General features: G+C 38.0%; 2 protein-coding genes across 5 annotated transcripts in view; one reads left to right on the top strand and one right to left on the bottom strand.

Moving 5' to 3' along the window:
- The window catches only part of cdon.S (cell adhesion associated, oncogene regulated S homeolog), a 132,264-nt gene extending 127,221 nt beyond the window's left edge, over window positions 1-5,043 (top strand). For all 4 annotated transcript variants that reach the window (XM_041571311.1, XM_041571312.1, XM_018227730.2 and 1 more), the window contains one exon: window positions 880-5,043. In XM_041571311.1, the coding sequence (XP_041427245.1) occupies window positions 880-1,049 (170 nt within the window). In that variant the 3' untranslated portion in view covers window positions 1,050-5,043. The remainder of the gene's footprint in view (window positions 1-879) is intronic.
- An 8,627-nt stretch (window positions 5,044-13,670) lies between these two features.
- LOC108697232 (V-set and immunoglobulin domain-containing protein 10-like 2) overlaps window positions 13,671-23,949 on the bottom strand; it is an 82,419-nt gene continuing 72,140 nt past the window's right edge. The window contains exons 10-13 of the mRNA XM_041571310.1: window positions 20,732-20,854; window positions 18,003-18,027; window positions 16,636-16,763; window positions 13,671-14,588 (exon numbers count right to left, since the gene is read on the bottom strand). Coding sequence (XP_041427244.1) covers window positions 14,482-14,588; window positions 16,636-16,763; window positions 18,003-18,027; window positions 20,732-20,854 — 383 coding nt within the window. The 3' untranslated portion in view covers window positions 13,671-14,481. The remainder of the gene's footprint in view (window positions 14,589-16,635; window positions 16,764-18,002; window positions 18,028-20,731; window positions 20,855-23,949) is intronic.

Below are 23,949 nucleotides of genomic sequence, written 5' to 3'. Positions count from 1 at the left end.
TTCATGGGACTTTAAAAAAAACTCGCATGAATTCAAAATTTGACTCTTGATAAATGTGACCCTGCTGAGAAAGCAGCAATGATAAATATTAACCAGTGATGGTCGAATCTGATGCGTTTTGTTTCATGAAAATTCGCAAAATGGCAAAAAAAGGTCATCAAATGCATTGAAGTCAATGGGAGGAGACAATTTTTTTTAATATTCATTATAGTCTATGCCTGTTTTTTCTGGGTGAAACAAGGAGAATATTTCACTCATCCCTACCAGACAGTGATTCTTTATATTGACACTTCTTTGTCCAAATATGAGAGTTATCTCTAAATATCTTTATCTTCCTTATGAAATCAAAATGCCCTTTATTGTAGGTGATGAAGATTTCTACTCCTCTTATAAGCACAAAGCCCGTTATGCAATGGAAAATAAAGAGAAAAAATCATCAGAAGGCCGTACCCACTCAGCCAATTAAATATATGTATATGTACCATTGCCTAAGAACATAACTGCTCCTATAACAAGAAAGAGGCAACATGAGTTGAGGCATGTCTCAATGCAATCTTTGGCACTCTGCCTTTATTATGAGAATGGGATGTGGTTTACTTGTTCTGCCTGAAAGATTTGTGTATTACACAGGCATTGTGCAACTGCAATGTAGTTAACAGAGATTAATAATTACGATGCCCACTCTATATTGATTATCACAAGTTTTTCTTTGTAGGCTTCACTTTTCCTAATTCTTTTTAGGTTGTTTGTCCTGCAGCTATTGATACTGCAATTCCCAGAGTCCCCAGCTGTTATTAAAGATCAGCATAAGAAAATAATTTTTGTCTCTATCTAGGTCATGAATTTCAGTAATATTTCATATGTATATTTCTTTTATAGGGGAAGACTGCACCAAAACCGAGGATGACAGCTCCATTCTTACATGGACCCCTCTTATACTACCTGTCATCTCAAAGGACTGTGATGAAAAACATGCATGGACTTCTACAGACATTACATTAGATAAATCTAATGCTGACCATCCCCAGCTTCAAGCACAAGAGGCATAGAGAAAGACTGGATTTGGGACAATGGAGTCGAAGATGTTGGAGTTTTTCCAGCTTTGATTCTGTGATCCTTCACCGAGCCAGAAGCTTTCCCTGTTTTCTTCATTAGCCACAATTTGCTTGGCTTATACTTGTATTGCTCTGCTGACAAGTCCCTTAAGCTACTGAAGGGCTTATACGATGTATTAAAGAACTTCATAGAATGTATTGTACAGCACTAGTCAACAAGGGCTTTGTTATGAAATAACACTGCCGCCCTGTTAGGGTGTTTTACTTGCTAGCAGACAATTCAGATAGGGAATATAAGCAAAAATAGAGTAGGAAGCAGTGGACTGAAACCATTATTTATTTTTAAATAGCTTAAAGTTATAGGACGCTGTTCCACTAAAATTCAGATTTGGTTTCTTTTTATATTATTTATACTTTTTTTTCTCTGTTTTCATGGATATGATCATGCAGGAATATATTTTCAGAAAGATGTATAGTTTCTTTTATTAAAAGGGGATTTTTTTTCTCTACCAGAAAGTGTTAATCAGCTTATGCTTCACATTCTTTGCAGGTCATATTTTTAGGTATCAGGTGAAAATGTTCATCTTTTTAATGTACAAACACCACAATGACACATACACCAAGTTGTAGCCAGTTGTTGGTAATTTGCTTCAGGCTTGGGAATCCTTAACAAATCAGTTCTTTGCTTTGAAACAGCAGACCAGAAAATGCTACTTGTTAATTGGTTGGTTTACTAGAACTGGGACAAATGTTGCACTTTTTATTGCCTTACCCATTCATATTTCAGCTTCTGGAACCATAGAACATCCATACTGTAAATTGTGCATCTGGCTTTTAGTCCTTGGTTTCACTTCAGCTCATGTCGAGTGATGTTGACAGTGAAATGGTTAGGGCTGTTGATTCTCGTGTAGCAAATTACTATTATTCAGATGCAAATTCTACTTCTCATCCTGTCCCAGATCATCTGCCCAACTATGAATCCATTTTGACTATTCCAAATCATTGTAAAAGTGCTGCTTAACTTCCTTGCACTATATGAATGATGATATTATTATTCAGTGAGACTGGCTGCTTCTGCCAACGTTAAAATGGACTTCTTTTATTAGCACCTCAGCAAAGCAGTCTCAAATGACTTCCACCTCTGTTTAATGGTTTCAACATTTAATTCTGGTTCCTTGATATAAATTTGAATCCCATGTGTGGATGATATGGTGCCAGCTTTTATACTGCTGAGTGAAATGAGCAAAAAACATTTGTCCCAGAGGGCGCAACATAAGCTAAATTGAATGTGTTTGTGTATGTACTTTTTGATGTTAAAAGGCAATCTAGTTTTTTTTATAATTAGGGTTTATCTAACATTTGTTTTTTCTATTGAATAAGTAGTATGAGTACATTGCTCATTAGCAGTATTGTTTGTCTTGTTTGTTGGCAAATGTGAAGCAGCAGCTGCTTATTGTTTACCTCTGAAATAAAGCCACACACACAGAGGAATATATAAGCTGCCTACCTGGCTCCTTCAGACCAAGTACAAAGCTTATTGACCCATGTAAGAGGCCATAATGGCAGCCTGTCCAACCTATATCTGGATGAAAACGAGCCAACAATCTAGCATGCAGTTTAGAGAATACCATTGGACGAGAACTACTTTGGCCATTGATGCGGTCCACTCTCAATTGCTTTGCATGTGCCCCAATATGATCCAATTGTTGAGCCACTGTCAAATGATCAGATCATTAGGATTTGGTTTGTTCGTTTGTATTAAGACAAATATCATGAGAAATAATGTATTTTGTACTGTCAGACATAGCTGTCTATTTCATGAAAAAGTACTTGAAGATAAACTATACTTATAAACAATAGATGTTTCCTTTAGGTAAGCCATGCTTCACTGGTCTGGTCATTATATGGAAGAGATACATTGATTTCCAGCTCTGGGGAAGCATGAAACATAATGCAAGACTTACATTATTCTTTATTCTAAACACCTTCAATGAGTCATTTATTACATTACAGATTGGTGTCTGCAGCTTGTTGTACAATATGTAGTCTGTTTCTCTCTGTAATTTATTTTATTGGCACTGTTATAAGTGCTGTCTTTTCTTATGCTTTTATTATTTATATGGGAATTTCTATCAGCCCGGTAGTCTTGTCAGTTTTGATGCATAAGGGGCTGCCAGGTATATAGCCATTACATTACTGGGAGTTGTGATGCAGATGATAATAGCACATATCTGTTAAACTAAAACATTTAAAAGGGATGTGCGAGTGTGCAAAATGCTTTGAACTAATTTAAAGGATCGGTAACATCAAAAAAAAAAATTCCTTTGTATACTACGTAAAAAAAACACCAACACATATTAAACTTTAAAATCGCAAAGTCTTTATTTAGAAATAACTTACCGAAATTCCGCTTGCATTACTCTTCAGAAAAGCCGATGGGGTGATAAATCGTGCGGCGCTCGATTTCTCCTCCTTGCCTTCCTTATAGGTGATAGCCAGGGAGGACAAATTGAGCGCTGCATGATGGATCGTCGCCTATTCTGAAGAGGAGTGCAAGCAGAGATTCAGTAAGTTATTTCTAAATAAAGACTTTGTGATTTTAAAGTTTAATATGTGTTGATGTTACTGGTCCTTTAACTCCGCGTGTTAATTCACTGTGAGAAGATGTCATTATAATTCTTGACTGCACAGCTATTAGAGGTTACACCTCTTGAGTGCTTGAAGGGTAGATGGCAGTATCTTTTAAAAGGAAAATATACTCCTTTAGAAATAGTGTTTGTTTTCTGTTTTGTTGAGTAGAGTATGGGCCACTGCGAATTTCTTTGTATGTTTGCTTTCATACTGTATATACAGTATCAGTGAGAGCTGCCATATTGTTTGCTTCAGAGAGGGCCTTCTCAATAGCCTGCACTTGTAATAAAGCATACATCTAGCTATCATAAGCAGGGAGCTTCAGTTATAGAGCAACCAATATGGCAGCACTTATTCATTCAGTATCAATGAATATATGGAGAAGCTGTGCTTGGGGTATACAACATGCTGTGTGCTTATATTTTATGGTCAGTTAACTGAAAGATGGAAGATAATCATTACTTTTTTGGACCAAGGTGTTTTAACTGAAAGACTGAACAGTGAGATTTCCAGACATTATGGTGTTGATTGCTTTTAAATACTTCTCTTTGCTCTTCCAGGACATGGTTAATGTGACCCTTTATGCTGCCACTGATAAGACTTGGCCGTAGGGCCACATGTAGTTAAGGCGGCTCTGTAGAAGCCATTATCTTTATACAGAAGCAGAGTCACTTAACCCTGCATCCAAAACAAAATTAGGATTTATTCGATGTAGTCTGAATAAGTATTCCCCTAGTGTGACAGTACTCAAGGTTTGTGAGTTAAATCACTTAATATTAGTATTAACCTTATACTGTAGAAAAACATCACTATATACCATTTATTTTCACTCATTCAGTATCACGCCCCAGCCTTTATTTCTCATTTCACGACACCAGTGATCTGAGCTATGCCAGTATACAGTCATCTCACCTATATGTAAGTGTATGGTTACCATGAGATACACCAGTACTGTACCATTCATCCTGTGTGATTCCCATGTAAGTCTGGTCCCGAGAACTGCTGCTGCCTGTAATGTGCATTCGTTTGCTCTGGCTTTATCATTGTTTCACAGTAGTAATCATCACTTAAATATGTATATACTTACTCTATGAACCGTAACCCATTTACCTGTCAGAAGCCAGCGTGTATTTTTTATCGCATTTACTTGTGACATTTCCCAGGGCAAAGCATTAACTAGTGCATGTTTTTCAGTTGTCATCATAGAAAACTGTACTTTATTTTACAAAGAAAATAAAAAAGTTGTAATATTCTTTTATTGTACATAATATTAAATGATGTAGTATTTTTTTAAGATTGCATTGTTGGCTATTTTGTAAAATAATGTTATTAAAGAGAAATATACCTAATATAAAAATCGATGTGCTCGCATTGTTCATTTGGCATGTGAAAAGCTGTTAAAGGGCATGTAAAGGCAAAAAAACAAAATCCCATTTTTACTTTCTTTAATGAAAAAGAAACCTATCTCCAATATACTTTAATTAAAAAATGTGTACTGTTTTTATAAGAAACCTGACTGTATGCAGTGAAATTCTCCCTTCATTTACTGCTGTGGATAGGAAATGTCAGACAGTCCCTAACTGCTGAGCAGGGAAACAATCATACTTATGAACAACAGGGGGAGCCCCCGTCTTACCAGTCATGCAGAACTCAAGCAGCTTTGTTTATGTAACACCTATTTGGGCTGCATAGCACACAAATAGTTAAACTGTCCAGCTAGCAGTAGAAGCATGGGTTACACGCGACTTCACACAACAGGGTCAGGGCCTTCGCCATGTGGAAGTGTTCCCTCTATGGTGTAGCGCAACTACATCCCCCCAGGCTACTGTGCATACAACAAAAGATGGGCGCCAGGAGGTTCTTGCAGTAAAACAGAAAACGGTTTATTTAACTATGCACAAGGCAAGTGACCACAGGTTTAGTACTCACGCAGGAGCTGAGGCAATAGCACATTTCTCACACAGAGCTGCAGGCATTAGGCATTTCTCACAGAGGAAAGGTCTCCATTAGGCATTTGCAGTATTCACACACATTCCCTCCTGGAAGTTGTCAGGAAAGCAGCTTCTACCCTACAGTCCCTCTTCACTGAGGTCCCTGACTGGAGGCAACACATAAAGCCTCTGGGAAGCTACTCCCTTACTGTAAATCCTTGTTGGAGCTTCAGCTGCTCTTTCTCTCTCACCTCTCTGCCTTTCTCTCCTAGAGAGACTATGACAAGTCTGCCCTAGTGTAACTATTCCTCATTCACGGGGTTACCTGGTCCCCGACTTCTTCTTCCAAAGCACATGGGCCTTTCTGGGCCTAGCTGTGCCCAGGCTCCCCTGAGCACACCCAGCTGGATCACCATCCACAGGCCAAAGAGGAAGTGGCCACTCCCTACACACACTATATAGCAGTGTAGCAGGGGAGTGTCATTCTCTCCTGGCAGATCACTCTAAGAAAAAAGGTGGGGGCCTTAAAGCTGCAGGGCAGATTACCCAGTAGGGGTCCCTACATTTATGACGATCCTTAAGCAGCCCAGACCTCACTGAGCATGTGCACAGTCTTAGTCTTGCAAAGATGTTTAACAAAGTTACCTGCTGGTGACCCCCTGTTGCCAACTTTGAAAGCATAAATTATTTGTTTGATTAGGCTTGTGGTGCAGTAAGTTCATGATTATATTTAGTATACAAAATGCAGCATTTCTAGCCTTATTCTATTTTAGACTTTACATGCCCTTTAAAGGGACTCTTCCCTGTGTTACATAGATTGTGGCTGTACCATATGCTCTGTGATTGTTTAATAGAGTTGAGGAAAATACTCCAATTTTCTTCATGGGGAATGAATTAATTGTCTTTTTTTTATAGATAATAAAGGGCAAAAGAGTGCATGTTGGGCACAAGGTTTTTTTTGGGGGGGGGCTCATACCTCGCTTTATCATGTCGGTTACTTAAAGGAACAGTAAGATCAAAAAATGTGTTTTAAAGCAATACAAATATAATGCAGTGTTGCCCCACACTACTATTGTTTATATAAATAAGCTGCTGTGTAGCAATGGGGGCAGTCATTCAAAAGAGAAAAGACTCAAGTTACACAGCCGATAAGCTCTGTAGAACATAATGGTGTTATCTGTTATCCACTATTTAAAGGTGTTGTTCACCTTTGAGATAACTTTTGCTATGCTGTAGAGCAGTTTTCCCTAACCAGTAGCTTGCAAGCAACATGTTGTTCTATAACATAATAAAAGTTTCTTTAAAGGTGAACCATCCCTTTAACCTGTGTCATATAGCCTTTTTTTTAATTTCCTGCAATAGCTACACAGCAGCTTGTTTATATGAACTATAGTAGTGTTTCTGAAGCAAACAGATCAGTTTTACCAGTGCAGGGCAACACTACATTATATTTTCATTACTTTAAAACACTTTAATTTGTTTTGTTTTACTGCTCCTTTAAGTGAACATACATCAGGCTTAAATTCCCATTAACGTGAGACCCCCCCCCCCAGTGCAACATAATATTCATATGGTAACTATTTATCACTTTCAATTACATACAGTCATTTGCAGCATTTATAAGTGAACCATGCGCGATGCTGAGACATCATTACACTCCATAAAAGAAATTAAGTCCATTTAAAACGTTCCATTCACCTACAAGTTAAGACACATATGATAGAAACTCATTTATGTTGCCCAGTGTCCAGTCTCCAAATCCAAAATGTTTCCCTTTGGAGCAAGGACTTAGACAAAGGGACCCCTTTCTTTCAACCTATTTTTTAATGCTAGGGACGCTAGGGCTCATTCATCAACACTGGGCAAATTTGCCCATAGGCAGTAACCAATGGTAACCAAATTGCTGCATTCATTGTTCTACCCGCAGCTGGCTGAAAAAAGACAATCACTGAATGGTTGACGTAAGTTACTGCCCATGGGCAAATTTGCCCAGTGTTCATAAATTAGCCTGTTCTGTCAGTGCTTAATAAAACAAGATGCCAAGGAAATTTCAATTGCATTTAGCATTTTTTCTTTTAGCTTAAAAGTGCTAATCACTGATTTGTGTTCATTCAACCTGACTCAAATGTTTCTCCTGGTTTGTCCAACAAATACCAGGCCACAAGGGCATCTAGCACAGTTAATGACCCACATACTGATACAGATGTACTGATTGGTATTTCCCCCCCACATGGGCACATCCCTCCCCTTGGCTGTCTGCTTAATTACAGTATTACTTTCTTGGCCTCCTTTTAAAAGCTCTTTTTGCCAAATTTTCTACTATGCCTATGTGCAAAAATGGGACCTTTACAAAACAACTATTATGCATTTGATCTCTTTTCAGACTTTTCCACAATTCTGAGTACTTGAGTGGATTGTTCACTAAACATGGACACAAATACCATTCACACCATTATTTATCCCTGTGTAACTTCTTAAGCTTTCCCTAGGCAGTGAGTAGTTCCTCCTTTCTATAACACCAATGTTCCATCATTCTGTGGGATTCCGTTTCCAAGGAAACAGTCTAAAGTTATCCTTCGGATGCAAGTACAGTAAGCCAGCTTAGACGCAAGCTTTTGACCATCCCTTGCAGGTAAATAATTGATGGCTTTTCAGAACAAAGACATGATGAAATTACAATTCAAAAGTTCAACCAGTGGGGGTCATTTATCAACACTAGGCAAATTTGCCCATGGGCAGTAACCCAAAGCAACCAATCAAATTGCTGCATTCATTGTTCTACTTGCAGCTGGCTTAAAAAAAATCACTGATTGATTGCTATAGGTAACTGCCCATAGGCAAACTTGCCCAGTGTTGATAAATGAGCCTATGTTTATAAATGCATTTAGAATCTGCTTGATTTAAGTGGCGAGTCCCGTGTATCAAATCCAGCTGGTTCACCAGATTGGTTGACTGATGTTGGTAAATACAGTAGGCAAGACAAATCACATGTAACTGTATGGCAGTTTATATACAATGGGATCTGAACATTTCAGACTCATTATTGGATGCGAGGAAACCCATGGTTAATATATAGAAGAAATAGTACATTTTCAAATTAGGTGTTTCAGGATTTAAAAAGCCATTGAATTGGTTGATGTATCAGATTGTACACTTAGGTGTGTGACAAGGTATGTAAAGCATGTAGCTATTTAAAAATATCTAGTTCTTAAAGATGTACTACAGTCACTGGGATAGAATATGAATGCAGATTGTATATAAATTGTCGTACAGTTAACGGATAAGTAAACCTTACATTTTACTGTATGTAAAATTGCTTTTTACAAGCAATTTTACAATTTACAATTTTTTTTATGTTTCAGGGCTATTTACATTTTTATTAAACGCTAATATAATGAATTTAGTAACAGCATCGCCACCTGCTGGTCAGTTCTTCTGACTGTACAGAAAGAAAAGTTCAGAAAGAAACCAGAGAAGTGCTCTGGTGAGTAAGGGAGCAGGTTGTTTTTCTGTTTGGTACTCATACAGTATATACAAAGCAAGACACCAACACTACACTGTGGGGCCCATTTACTTAGCTCGAGTGAAGGAATAGAGGGAAAAAAACTTTGAATTTCGAACGTTTTTTTGCCCATTCGACCATCGAATGGGCAACTTCGACCTTCGACTACAACTTCGACTTTGATTCTAACTAAAAATCGTTCGACTGTTCGACTATTCGACCATTCGATAGTCGAAGTACTATCTCTTTAAAAAAAAACTTCGACTCCCTAGTTCGCCACCTAAAAGCTACCGAAGTCAATGTTAGCCTATGGGGAAGGTCCCCATAGGCTTAGCTATCTTTTTTTGGTCGAACAAAAATCGTTCGATCGATGGATTAAAATCCTTTGAATCTAACGTTTCGAAGGATTTAATAGTTCGATCAAACAGTTTTTCGATCGAATAGCGCTAAATCCTTCAACTTCGATATTCAAAGTCGAAGGATTTAACTTCGACAGTCGAATATCGAGGGTTAATTAACCCTTGATATTAGACCTTAAGTAAATTTGCCCCTGTGTGTTCTACAGAAGGGTACTAATGATTATTAAATGGAGTTACCGTCTCTGTGAATCTATAACCCTTTTAATACAGGTCAATACGTTGCTAGCCTTCCTGCTGCTGACTGGCATTGATTTCTACAGCTAAGTCTATATATCTACTAGTACTTACAGGTCCTTCTTGCTCAAGGCTGCAGGGAAAGGCTTCTTGAGTTTTCCCAAATGTAGAATCCAGACTAGCAATGGTTCAAACACTGACTCTAACTGCCTAGTTAAATTAAAAAATGATATGTTACAGATATAATCTACCTTTGTGTGTGTGTCACTCCCTAAGATCAGCTGTCCCTGCCAGAGTAGACAGAGCATGTGTTATGTCTAATCAAAAGAGAAGAATGGGGAGCTATTGGGGACATTTTCAAATGTACAGCCCTTAGTGTGTCTTTGGCGTGCTCTTTTTTGATCCATAAACACATAAAATTACTGATATTTTCTTTGCTATTATAATGTACACTGCCATCAAGATCAGTAAACAGTAAAACAATGTATTTTGTATTGTGTCTTTAACATGAAGTTTATTTCAGTCACAAAATATTTCCAAACAGAAAGAACATATTAACAGGGAATTAAAAAATGTAAAGTTTCACATTAGTCATTTAGGGGCAAATTTATCAAGGGTCGAATAGTAAATTCGAATTCGAATTTTCGAGCGTCAGAATTCACACATTCAAATTCTATTCGAATGTAATTTTGAATTTTATCACCCCATGGAAACACTTCTAATTCGAATATCAGCCACTTAAAACCTGCCGCGTTCATTTACAAGTCAATGGCAGAGGTCCGTTGAGCCATTTGGAGATGTTAATTGCCATCCTGACTTTTGAGTTTTTCTCCAGAAAAAAAAAACCTCGAATGTCAGGAAGGCTATTAACATCTCTCAATGGCTCAATTGAATACGATTTGAATTTCGGGTCGGAACTATTAAATTGAATATTAGACATTACATCCCAGCCGAATTGTGAGTATATACGACCTTTGATAAATGGGCCTCTTACTGTACATCACCTATAGCTGACAACATATAACTTTATAGTATGTAGTACATAGATGGTATAGTTTATTAGTTTATTTAAAAAAGAAAAGAGTAGGTTGCATAAAATCAGTGATTTCAGTGATTATACAGTAATATAATGAGGAAACTGTTTTATGACAAAAATGTGTCTAACCATTTATTCCAATAGTCGGTGTAATGTAGTTTAAAACTAGAGCTAATTATAACAGTTACTGAAGGTTTTATAAACTATTAGGTATTTCCTAAACTATTGAAAAATACGAGAATATAATTTACATTGCTGTGTTGAGACCTTTGTTCATTAAGGAGCGCAGTAATAGCTCTTTAACACCAAGATCTCACAGGCTGATCATAGTTAATGCCCAGGCCTCAATCATTTTAAACATAATTGAATATTGTATTGCTGCAACTATATACATTGTTTGTTGTCCCCACAAGGAAAAAGCCTGAGTCAAACGAAATTGAATGTAAATATTATCTCAGATAAAGCAAAAGAAAATATTATTAAACCTGGAGTTCCTGAGTGTCTAGAGAAAATGGGAGCTTGTAATCATCAGGAAGGAGGAACAAGAATTCCTAAAGGAGGGATGGAGGGAGCTGAATGCCACAGAAACCACAACTTAGAATGGCAGAAAATAACTTCTTTACTGTATGTTACTTTGTTTCTATAGTATTAGTGATTGTTCAAACACCTTCCAGATGCAATTACATTGAATGATATTTACTGTAAGACATTTCTTTAAAGTGATACTAAAACCAAAGAATATAAATATAACATTGTGTTGCCCTGCACTGGTACCACTAGTGTTATTTACGTAAGAAACTCTACAATAGTTTATATAAATAATGTTGCCATGGGGGGCAGCCATTCAAAGCTGAAAAGGGAGAAAGGGCACAGGTTACACAGCAGATAACTGAAAAGCTCTGTGGTTACAATGGGATTCTTCTGAGTTTATCTGAATGAATGGCTGCCCCTGCGGTTATACAGCAGTTTGTTTATATAAACCATATTAGTGTTTCTGAAGCAAACACACCCCTTTTACCAGTGCAGGTCAACACTACATTATATTTTAATTCTTTTAAAACACTTGTTTGTTACTGTTCCTTTAATGTCTATTCCTGCCCCGAGGAATGATGACCGAGCAAACTCAGTGGGGTTCTTTGAAAGTAGCAATTGCATTTATGGAATGTTGTAACCAGTTCAGTGCTGTTATGGTAAGAATAATATAGAGACGAAGAGAATGAGGCATTTGGTTCAGGGTTTGTAGGATTCAAATTTGGCTGAATCCTTCCATGTTCAGCAAAACCAAAACCAAACCTTTAAAGAAAAAACAAAGGCCTAAAGTTTCAGATTTTGGATTTTATAAGGAGCGTCAGTTACACACAAATGCTCTTTCTTAAGCTTTAGGTCTCCTCGAAGTTGTGGAAAGTTAAACACAATTTTTTGTTCAATTGATGAGATTTTGTTAATTTTCCTTAAATATAAATATGCAAATGAGGATTCTGATTCAGTTCGGCATTTGGTCAAATCTTTTGTGGAGGATACAGTATTAGGCCAAATCCAATGATCCCTAGAATGGCACCATTTTTAATATTTTATAACAGGTCATGAAAGCATGTCAGAGGCTTATGTAGTCTCTGGTATAAAACATACCTTGTCTAGTATCCCATAGCAACGAATCCAATGTTGTCAGAATTCCCATTGCCGAAAACAAGCCGACTGCTGATTAGTTGCTATGGGATATTGGGCAGAGTAACATGTAGTTACTACATATAGAGGTCTATTTATAATGTGTAGTGAAATGCTACCAGTGATGTTGCTCATAGCAACCAATCAGATCTTTGCTTTTTGTCTAACTGACTGGTTGCTATGGGCAACATCACTGGTAATGTTTTGCTCCACTTTATACACTGCATGATAAATAGACCCCATAGTGCTGAATTAAAACTAGAAAACAAATCTTTGCCATTGGAACTCACTAGTTGATTAATTTGTCTTAAAGCCTCTGCAGTACATTGCTTTATTACACATATTTGTAAAGTAATAATGCTTGGCAGGAATGTGGCTGCTTTCAAATATGCTATTGTATTTCACACTAGATTTCAGATATTCTAATTGTAATATAAGTATTATAGTTAAAAACAAAATGATTTGACTACATTTTTCCTTTTATTATACAAACTCTTAGCTTGCCCCAAATTGTCCTGATTGTGATCAATCATGCCTTGTGACATTTAGCATTAAAGGGGTTGTTCACCTTTGAGATAACTTTTAGTATGATATTAGAGAGTGCTATTCTGAGACAATTTGCAATTGATTTTCACTTTTTATTATTTGAGGTTTTTGAGTTATTTAGCTTTTTATTCAGCAACTCTTCAGTTTGCATTTTAGGCAATCTGGTAGTTAGGGTTCACTGATTTGAATAAGAGACTGGAATATGGAGGGGGCCTGAATAAAAAGAAGAGTAATAAAAAATAACAATAACAATACATTGATAGGCTTACAGAGCATTTGCTTTTTAGAAGGGGTCAGTGACGCCCATTTATAAGATGCAAAGAGTCAGAAAAAAAAGCAAAGGCAGTTGAAAAGTTGCTTAGAATTAGCCATTCTATAACATACTAAAAGTTATGTTAAAGGTGAACCACCCCTTTAAGGAGAAAAAAACTTACCAGAATCACATATTCTTCCCCATAGGTGCTATAGTGCTACCTAGTGTCAAAACCAACAAAGGACGGCACTCCGATATAAAAGGCAGGTTTATTGTGGATTCCTGCAGGTATACATGGTCTTACGCATTTCGGGAACAAGATCCCTTAATCATAGGCTACATGGCCTTACGCGTTTCGGGAACAAGATCCCTTAATCATAGGCTTATAAGCAAGCCTATGATTAAGGGATCTTGTTCCCGAAATGCGTAAGGCCATGTATACCTGCAGGAATCCGCAATAAACTTGCCTTTTATACCGGAGTGCCGTCCTTTGTTGGTTTTGAGACATATATTGGCTGTGGGGACGCTGTGGACAGAGCACCCGGTCCACGTGGGAGCAGTTTGGGGTAGTTAGTTTGGAGCGGTCCCTAACGTGTGTGTGTGTGAGTTCATAGTGCTACCTAGTGCAAGCCCCTCAGAGCTCCACTCTGTAGCAAACAATAATGGAAAAAGTACCAAGTATCAACTACAGGTTATTAAGAATTCAGCAAATGTATTGTTTACTCGCTATAAGCCTGCCTTTCTCTGTAAAAGATGGGTTTTGGGTGCTCACACCCGAAGTCAAAGGCTCATTGTGATATGATGAAATATATACACATACCAGTTGAACAAAACGGTGTGACTTAAGCCAATTTTTAGCGAATTGGTGTGCGAACATTTGGGGCTTTGTGCACCCAGTCCACCCTCTGACAACAATAAGCTTGATTCACTTCTTGTTGTTTCACTGCTTTTACAATGGGCCTGAAGTCTCCACACTCAGGTCATTTTCTAGGCCATTATTTTGGTCAGTTTGTGTTTGTAATATTAATAAAAACCAGACTATATATTATGAAAACAGAAATGCAATATCATAAGGGTCATCTGTTAAGATCTACCGCAGTTGTGGCCATGCAAAGTCTGCCACAGTTTTCACTTTTCACAAAAATTAAAGGCACTTGCGTCTAAAGCCACTCTTTCATATAGTTGTGCTTGGCAGTGCATATTGTAGCATAGTGACTGTGACTACAACTGCCCACATTTTCAGTTTGTTGCTATCTTCCCACGTGGCAGCTAGGGTGTCGCTGTGACTGTGACTGGGGCATCTCCAGGCAGGTCTGCTACTGAAAGCTGAGATAAAGGAACATCTTCACTGGCTGGAACAGTAGGAACAGCTGCATCTGAAACAAGTACAATAAAATAAATGGAGCTGGAAATCTACAGTGGATTCACTTAGTCAACAATAATGTGTCCAGAAGATTCCTGTGGATGGGACATGTGCAGTATTTTCTCAATATTTTTTCTCAATATTTATTTTTTCAAAACAGAGACGCAATTACTATACTATACATTTATATTTGCATGCAGAATTATGCTCAAAGTAGGAGGGATACAAATGCTGATGCAGTTTTATAGAATCTCTTTATACAGACTGTATAGAGCAAATGTACCATTTATTCCTGCTAAACCTGAAGAACTCCATCTTCATCTATATGAGATTTGCTATGCACTTGGTTATGCCGCGGGCATTCCTTTGCTTCTATGTCATCTTGTCAGTGCAGAACTGGGGCACCATTATCATGAGCCCAACAAATAACCTAATAATACCACCAAGTTCTTTATTGGGCCCACCAGAGAAAACCTAAAATGTTTTCTTCTTACCATACTGAAAAAAACAGTTATCTTCATGTTTGAAGATTTATTGTTAAAATGTAATTGATCAATATATCAATAACAAATATCAATATTTTCAGGACTATATTTTTTTGAGGGCATCTGTGCTCTCTCCTGTGTATTGTTTGTTGCATTATTGCTAGTACAAACTGTATAAGAGCACAGAACAATACAGTGGATACAGACAGACTGCAGAGGATAGCACAGACAGGGAGAAAGTATTCAGGCTGGATTTGTTGTATCCCTGTGTTTACGGGGATTATATGGTTGATTTCTGTAATATATTATCTTTGCTCTTCCAATGACCCCATCAAAGACTCTTAAACTTGTACTTTGCCACTGCAATGAATAAATAAAACACGAGCAGAACCTGAAAAAGATGAAGGGCAGAGACACACGCTCAGATTTGGGGCAAATAATCCTCCCCAAGATGGTGACTTCAGAAAACGAAGCGCACCAATTGCTATTCCGCCGGCGATTTCTAGCCGGTGGGAGGCAGTTTGCGGAGATTAGTCGCCCGAGAAGAGGAGATTTGTCGTTGGATGACTAATCTCCATGAATTTGAGTGTGTGTCTCTGCCCAAAAAAGAGTTAAAGCTCTGTTTTTTAGAATGTGCAACTTACTTGGGGGATGTGAGTAAGCGAATGACCACCACCAGAATGATAACAATTTCAATGGAATGTATATGTTTTCCCATGTCTGTGTGGATTTCCTCCCATACTCCAAAAATATACAGGCAGGTTATTTGGCTTTTGATTAAATAAATATAGTATATTAAAGTACAGGTATGGGACCTGTTATCCAGAATGCATGGGAACTGGGGTTTACTGGATAACGGATCTTCATACCTTAAGTATACTAGAAAATCATGTAAACATTAAATTAACCCAAAAGGCTGGTTTTGATTCCAATAAGGATTAAATATATCTTAGTTTGGATCGAGTACAAGCTACTGTACTGTATTATTACAGAGTAAAAGGAAATTTTAAAAAATTTGGATTATTTCATTATAATGGAGTCAAAATATTTAAATAGAGGCTGCCTGAGGCAGAAGCCAGCGAAGTAAGGTCCTGGACAGGGAGAGCAGAATGAAGAGCTCAACACGAACCTGCCCACGGCCTGGCAATCTTGTTGGATTTCAGGCTGGCACATAACTACACACCATATATAAGTTCATAAATACTTGTATGTTGTGAGAAATATACTAGGAAAATAATACTTGCTTGTCTTGTTTATAATAAGAAGCTGGTAAGTTTAGTGGCTAAATAAATGAATGGCAGGCACTCCGATTGAAGACTTTATTTTTGAAACACATGCATTAGCTTAGCCTAACGCGTTTCATGCTTTAACTAGGCAAGAGTTCAAAAGCAAATACACATACTTTTAAACTCAATTCAGCCAATAATATTGCAGTTACTATTAGCTAATCAGAAAATGGTACAGATTGTCCAATCCTATGTAAGATACCATTTTCTACATGTACAGTATAATATAAACATAGGGTTGACCAATAATAGCTTACTTTAGTTTATACAGTTTCACAAAAAATATTACCAGAGGTTCCTGGTGCATCAGCAGCTGTATTTGAGACTTCGGCCCCATCTGATCCTTCTTCAACATCTGCTGCCGTCTCTGCATCTTCTGGATTTCGGATATTCTCTCTAGCTTCAGCCTGTCCTCGACTATAGTGAGATCATTAAAGTGACATTTTACTCATAAGCTATTTTACTGCAGGTAACAACAAAAGTATTTGATAAGAATTCTTGTACCGCAAACTTTTTATTTCAGACAAAGATGTACTTTATCAGCTTCTGGTGTAAAATCTACATTTCGGGTAAGGACACACGAGGAGATTCAGGGAGATTTTGTTGCCTGGCTACTAATCGCCTTGTCTTTTGAGCAACTATCTCCCTGAACTGCCTCAGCGTTTTTCCCCATAGGCTACAATGAAAAGTTGCCTGCGTTAATGCACACACGGCGATGCGTTTTCAATAGTTGCCCAAAGTTGCCTCAGTGAGGCAATTTCAGGCAACTATTGAAAACGCATCGCCGTGTGTGCATTAACACAGGCAACTTTTCATTGTAGCCTATGGGGAAAAACGCTGAGGCAGTTCAGGGAGATAGTTGCTCAAAAGACAAGGCGATTAGTAGCCAGGCAACAAAATCTCCCTGAATCTCCTCGTGTGTCCTTACCCTTCTAGTGTCCTATGGTTGCCTTCAGGGGCTATCCTGGGCTGCTGTCGCCTGATGAGGCCCGATGCCGCTTCCCCCTCTCCCGCTCCGTGCTTAAAGGAACAGTAACAACAACAAATATAAGTGTTTTAAAGTAATGAAAATATCATGTACTGTTGCCCTGCACTGGTAAAACCGATCTGTTTGCTTCAGAAACACTACTATAGTTCATATAAACAAGCTGCTGTGGAGCAATCGCGGAAATTGAAAAACGGCTATATGGCACAGGTTAACTAATGGATAAGAGATAACACCATTAGACAGACAGAGCTTATTTGCCATCTGCTGTGTAACTTGAGCTTTTTCTCCTGTGAATGGCTGCCCTCATTGCTACACAGCAGCTTATTTATATAAACAATAGTCGTGTTTCTGAAGCAAACACATCAGTTTTACCAGTGCAGGGCAACACTGCTTTATATTTTTATTACTTTAAAACACTTTAATTTTTTGATGTTACTGTTCCTTTAACACATCAGCTTCAGAGCAGGTCAAAGGGGAGCTGCATCGCTAGTGTAATGTGCACAATTGCACTCTCTGCACTAGCAGAGCCGAATTTCCAGCTTAAAACCAGGAAATTTGTCTCATAAAGTTACAAGGGGTGACATTTTGCCGCCCCTTTTAACTGTAAAGATGTTTGTAGTAACTGATGATCTAAGCACAGAAATAGGTGTAAATAAAACTTTACTTACGGTCTGAAAAGCAGGTCATGAAGTCCTGTGTAATGAAGTAAAGAAAAAGGAATTCATATGAAAAACTCATAATTGTTTACAACACAATTAAACTCAAAATGGAATTGCTTTACTCAATGAAGGTGCAGATTGTGATAAACTTATAAACATGGCTTGCACCTGATTCTTGTACTTTGCACCCTGCGCCTCTGTTGTTAAATGAGCCCTAAAGTCGTTTGACTGTAAATCGGTCATTACTTTTTGGACCTTATGTTCAAAATTCAAATAGTTTATATTCAGGGAAAAGAGGCTTAAAGGGATACTGTCATAGGAATACTGTCATACTGTCATTGCTTTGTATGTAAATCTGTTTATTTGGTTTATGCACTCATTTATTGTACAGTGCTGCCGAATATGTTGGCCCTTATAAATGTGTTGTAGTGATGAGCACATTTATTCGCCAGGCATGGATTCACTGTGAAAAAGTTTGCAGCGACAAAAAAAAGTAATAAGAAAAAAAAACACACTTTGACTTTAATGCATTTGAAGTGAGAAAAAAAGCTGTGCATGTACAAAAAAATGTTGTCGTCTATTGACTTCAATGCGGTTTGCAAATTTTTCTGGATAACCGTTTCCCGCATAACGGATCCCATACTTGTACTACCTGCTAATTGGTTGCTATGAATAACCTGTAATAAACTTTGCCCATTTTTTTACATTATTATTAGTTATTTTGTTATATTTTTAGGTTTATTCCTGCCACATTTACTTCTTGTCAAACTTGTATTGCTCATTTCCTGATCGGAATAGGGATGGGCGAATTTGACCCGTTTCGTTTTGGCAAAAATTAGCCGCCAAGGTACTGTTTTATAATTACAGAAAAAAGAGAAGTAATTTTTAAAAATTTGGATAAAATGGAGTCTATGGAAGATGGCTTTTTTGTTATTCTGAGTTTTCTGGATAATAGGTTTCCAGATAACGGATCCCATACCTGTAACTGTATTTATGAATATAAAATGCAGTATCTGTAGGCTACCTGCACAGTATGTCCAAATACATATGGTGTCTTTAGGAATTCATGGATCTCTTAAGGTGGCCATAGACGTCGCCAAACGAGCGGATCTCTCCCTGATATGCCTGCATTTAAGTGGGGGATATCGGGTTGATCTGATCGCGGGCCATAGGAGAAAACATGCGGCCGTGATCCAACTTTTGGCCAGGTATCGATCGGAAAAGCCCATCGGGGGGCTCTACACACGGGCCAACCTGCCAACTTGGTCTGTCGGCAGCCTTTATCGGCCCGTGTATGGGGGCCTTCAGTAACAGTATTTATTCCTCTGTTCTTGCAAAATATCTTTCTGTAAACAGGCCTACAAAATCTCGCAAAGAGGCATTCTGAACAACCAATTTAAAAATAAAAAGATCCATACAAGAAGTAACCATGATATGAGCGAAACAGATATATCTTGTTTTATGATATAACAAGCTGATTTTTGTAATTGTAATTTTTTTTGCAAATGTCACTGTATGCAGACCACACAATGTGCCACATATGTTCATTCCTGGCTGCCAGCTTTTGTGACATTATGCAAGTGTGCTTGGCATTTTACAGTAATTGAACAGGCACATGCTGGAGTTAATTATGTATTAGGCACACAGTACATAAAAATATAACTAGGCCAACAAATCTTGCTAATTTTCCCTACAGAACATTCCTGGCAAATCCATGAGGAAATAACCGAAACAGCGACCAATCTCCCCGAACGCCTTCCTTCTGTCTTGCGCCGGCTATAATGAAAAGTCACCTGCGGCATGGCACACGCGACGCTTCATATTCCGATGTCGCCCGAAGTTGCCTCACAAGGAAACTTCGGGCGACTTTGTAATACGAAGCGCCGCATGTGCCATGCCACAGGCGACTTTTCATTATAGCCGACGCAAGACAGACAGAAGGCATTCAGGGAGATTGGTCGCAGCAAAGACGAGGCGATTAGTCGCCAGGCGACTAAATCTCCCCGAATCGCCAAGTGTGCCCCTACCCTTAATAAGCTGAACAATGATTAATCAAATTCTAGTGTAAAGTGGACTGTAATATCAAGCTTAATATATGCATTGTATGCTATTCTATGTTAATCTTAGGGGCCCATTTAATAACACTCAATTTGTTTCCCCCACGATTGAAACTTTATAGCACTAACAATCTTGCAGGTGAAGAATGGTTTCAATGTATTCATTGTAAAAGTCACAAAAAATTCTAATGTGCAAGTCCGCCATCTAAAAGCTGCCAGAGTCTTGTAGAAATCAACTGGAGCTGTCCTTAGAACATTTTAGAATATTTAGTTACTTTTTTGTGCATTACAAAAAATTCGGAATGAACAAGGATTTTGAGGTTTTCATCTTCCCATTTGAATTTGTTCCGCATTTTATGCTTTTTATAAGGAGATGTTGGTGTTTTTTTTAAATGGGAGTTTAGTTGTGGTTGAAAAAACCTCTGAAATTACACAAATAAAAATTTTGATCAATAGGCTTAATGAATCAGGAAATTAGCCTTTTAAAAAAAATGATCTCTATATAACTTCTTAACAATTTAAAATGATCTCTATAACTTCAAAAAAAAACTTTTGGTTGTTTCTTGTTTTCTAGCTTTTTACCACCACAGGACATATTGTCTCACTCCTTTTTCAGGTAACAGTTTCTTGTTGTGCTGCACAGACATCAAATCGAAAGCTTCTGTAGAATGAAATACTCACTTGGGTTGTTCTCCCGGTTCCTCACAATGTACTGAAACACCAGAAGGCTTGCTACAGCTGCAGCGATCATGCCAGCTACTCCAGCCCCTATAACAGCGGGGTAAGCATTGAATGGAGGATCAGCTGGAAAACAAATGCTAAACATTAATACATTTCAACTGTACAGTGTATATATAACTCTGAAAAGGAAACATTATACTGTTCCTTAACCTTTTCAAGAAAGACAAAATAACCTAATATAGGGATGAACATTGCTAACATTGTAAGGGGATCGAAACAAAAAAAAATCAATTTAGATTTGCAATTTCTATTCATTTTCTATTTATGGTGTTTTTTTTTTAAATATTAGCTGTTTTAGACTGCTAATACCAGGCTTTTGGATCAATTATTCTCTTTGAAGAGGGTCAGTGACCCCCATTTGAAAGCTGGAAAGTCAGAAGAAAATTTGAAAACTATAAAAGAGAAAAAATCTATAAAAAAGAAAAAATGAATACCAGTTGAAAAGTTGCTTAGAATTAGCCATTCTATAACATAATGAAAGTGAACATAAATGTGAACCACCCCTTTAAAGAAAACATCTTGAGATATTAGAAAAGTAGATATTAGTAGTAATTGCCACTAGCCCTTGGGCAGGGGCATAACTTGTGTGGGCTGGGCCCCCAACAAAAGAATATTTGAAGGGCCGGTACACAGAAATACCTGCCCAGTCCCCACCACCTGCTCTCTGCTCCTGCCTGCCCACTCTCCACCTCCCATTGGCATCTCCCAGCTCGCAGATAGAAGAGTGGCTGGGAAAAGGGGGATCATTTCCAGCTAAGGAAGCCCTTTGGTGTGCCTGCTTGCTTTATGTACGGTATATGCATTGATGTCTATGAATTAAACCTGGAAAACCTGGCTGATGAATTGATTTTCTTGGTATAACTGCCTGTAAGAGACAGTTGGATTATCCTATAATACAGAGTAAATTTTTTGCAGAGCATGGTATATCCTTTCCCTGTGTTAAGTCCAATGGAATGAAGCAAATAGTGTAGTAAATGGGACCAGGACCAATATTTAGTATCGGAGCAATGGTATACGGTGATATGTTTGAGCATTATGCAAACCATGTTATTTACTTGGCCAAACAAGCATGGCCAACATTGCTGAAATCTCACTCCATTGACCTGGGATAAAAGCTCCTATGGTGCTGGCATTTGTGAGGCTGTTCTAGCAATTTGGTAAAATGATGGGCAAAAGCAGGTTTACATCTGGTTTTACTTGAGATACAATAAACTGCATCTGGATATTATAGATCTTAAATGTGTGTATTTCTTTCCATGGCTCAAAAAGCAATATTTGTGTCAATCAGTGCTGTGTTTACCATAGCCTTTAGACCAGAGGTCTTTAGATTTTGGGGAACTGAATGCCCTTTTGCAAGCCAACATCAGGCAGGACATAACAATTTTACTGAAAAATACATTGGATTGTAACTGTTACTCCTATATCGTTATTGTAGACAGAAAATAAGTAATCATCCTTAAATACAACCATAACTCAGGTTGAGGCTGGGCCCCTCTGACAGACTTAGACCTCCCTGGGGTGCCATCTTACAGTTTGGGGAACACTGCTTTTGTGCTTGTGTAGGATTGCAGGAAACTTAAACTTAATATTGCTAGTTAGTGCGCTGGGCAAGGCCGGGCCAAGCCAACAGGGTACCCTAGGCACCCAGACGGTTACCCCTGCCCCCCCCCCTTGTGCTCTCTCATGCTCGTGAGTGAGCATGCATTATAAGAAGACAAGGGAGGGAGGGGAGAGTAATGAAGGGGACGGGAAGGGCAGGGGAGGGAGGTAGTGGGGAGTGAAGGAGGAAGGGAATGTGATAGAAGGGACGGAAGGATAGAGGAGGGGAGTGAACCACCCGGACTTGGGGTAGGCAGAAGACTTTTGAACAGGTAACCCCCCCCCGCGCATCTTTGCGCCCTAGGCAGGTGCGTCTTCTGCCTCCCCCTAGTTCCGGCCCTAATGCTGGGCATCATGCATTCCAAAGAAAGAACAGAGAAGGCAGCTCTTGTGGACCTTAGACATATCTGGACAGGAATCCTCAGTTAGGGGCATGTAAGGTACATAGGGTGCTAGAACATTGTACTAAATATGGAAACCTCATAAAATGTTGCTAACAAGTGATTAGGAAATTAAAAAAATATATTTTATTAGAACATGTATTTTGTGCCTAATGTGGCACCTATAGGCTAGCAAGCTTAGTAAGTCACTTCCTTTTAGAGGAGCAGTTGACAACAAAAAAATATATGGTACCTGTACCTAAATATACAAAACTGTAAGGTGTCTGGCTGTAACACAAGTAAAAATGTAAATGTAAAACAAGGTTACTTCCCTCCAAAGAGATATTTATTGTAAGAACATTATTACATATAAATAGCAGCATATGCATATATACAGGCTAGGCAATTAAAAGAAATAAAAAAAATCTATATGTTACATAATCATCATTATTTAATCCCATGGGTTTATGAGTCTGTAGCATAAATATCCATTTGGTTTCTAGACTTAGCAACATAGAAAGTCACCACCTTGTGGCTAAATTGCTGTTTTTAGAAACCAAATGGTTATTTATGCTACAGACCCATAAATCTATGGGATTAAGTAGTGATTATGACGCCACTTGTTATTTTTCTTAAATGTCTTCTTAAATGCTTTGCACTTATATATGGTTACATGTTTTAGCAAATGTTACACAGTGTTGCAGTATTTTACCCTCTAACTCGGGCTAACCACAATGGACCTCATTCTTCTATTTATTTATTAATATTTACTACCTTTCCTTAAAGTTAAAAGTTAACTTTTAGTATTTATAGTATGGCAAATTCTAAGCAGTTTTTTAATTGGTCTTCATTTTTTCTTTTTAATTTTTTTAGTTTAGTATAGTTTTTTAATTATTTGCCATATTCTTATGACTCTTTCCAGCTTTCAAACGGGGGTGACAGAGACACTGAACCCATCTCCAAAACATATGGTCTGTATGGCTGCAAATTAATTGTTACTGCTACTTTTTGTTACTCCCCTTTCAATTCAGGACCTCCCCTTTACATATTTCCAGTCTCTTATTCAAATCAATGCATGTTTGCTAGGGTAATTTGAACCCTAGCAACCAGCATGCTGTAATTGCAAACTGGAGAGCTGTCAAATAAAAAGCTAAATAGCTCAAAAACTGAAGGCCCAAC

The sequence above is a fragment of the Xenopus laevis genome, chromosome 7S (assembly GCF_017654675.1).
Source record: "Xenopus laevis strain J_2021 chromosome 7S, Xenopus_laevis_v10.1, whole genome shotgun sequence".
Taxonomy (NCBI): Eukaryota; Metazoa; Chordata; class Amphibia; order Anura; family Pipidae; genus Xenopus; species Xenopus laevis.
This window is presented reverse-complemented; position numbering and strand designations above follow the sequence as displayed.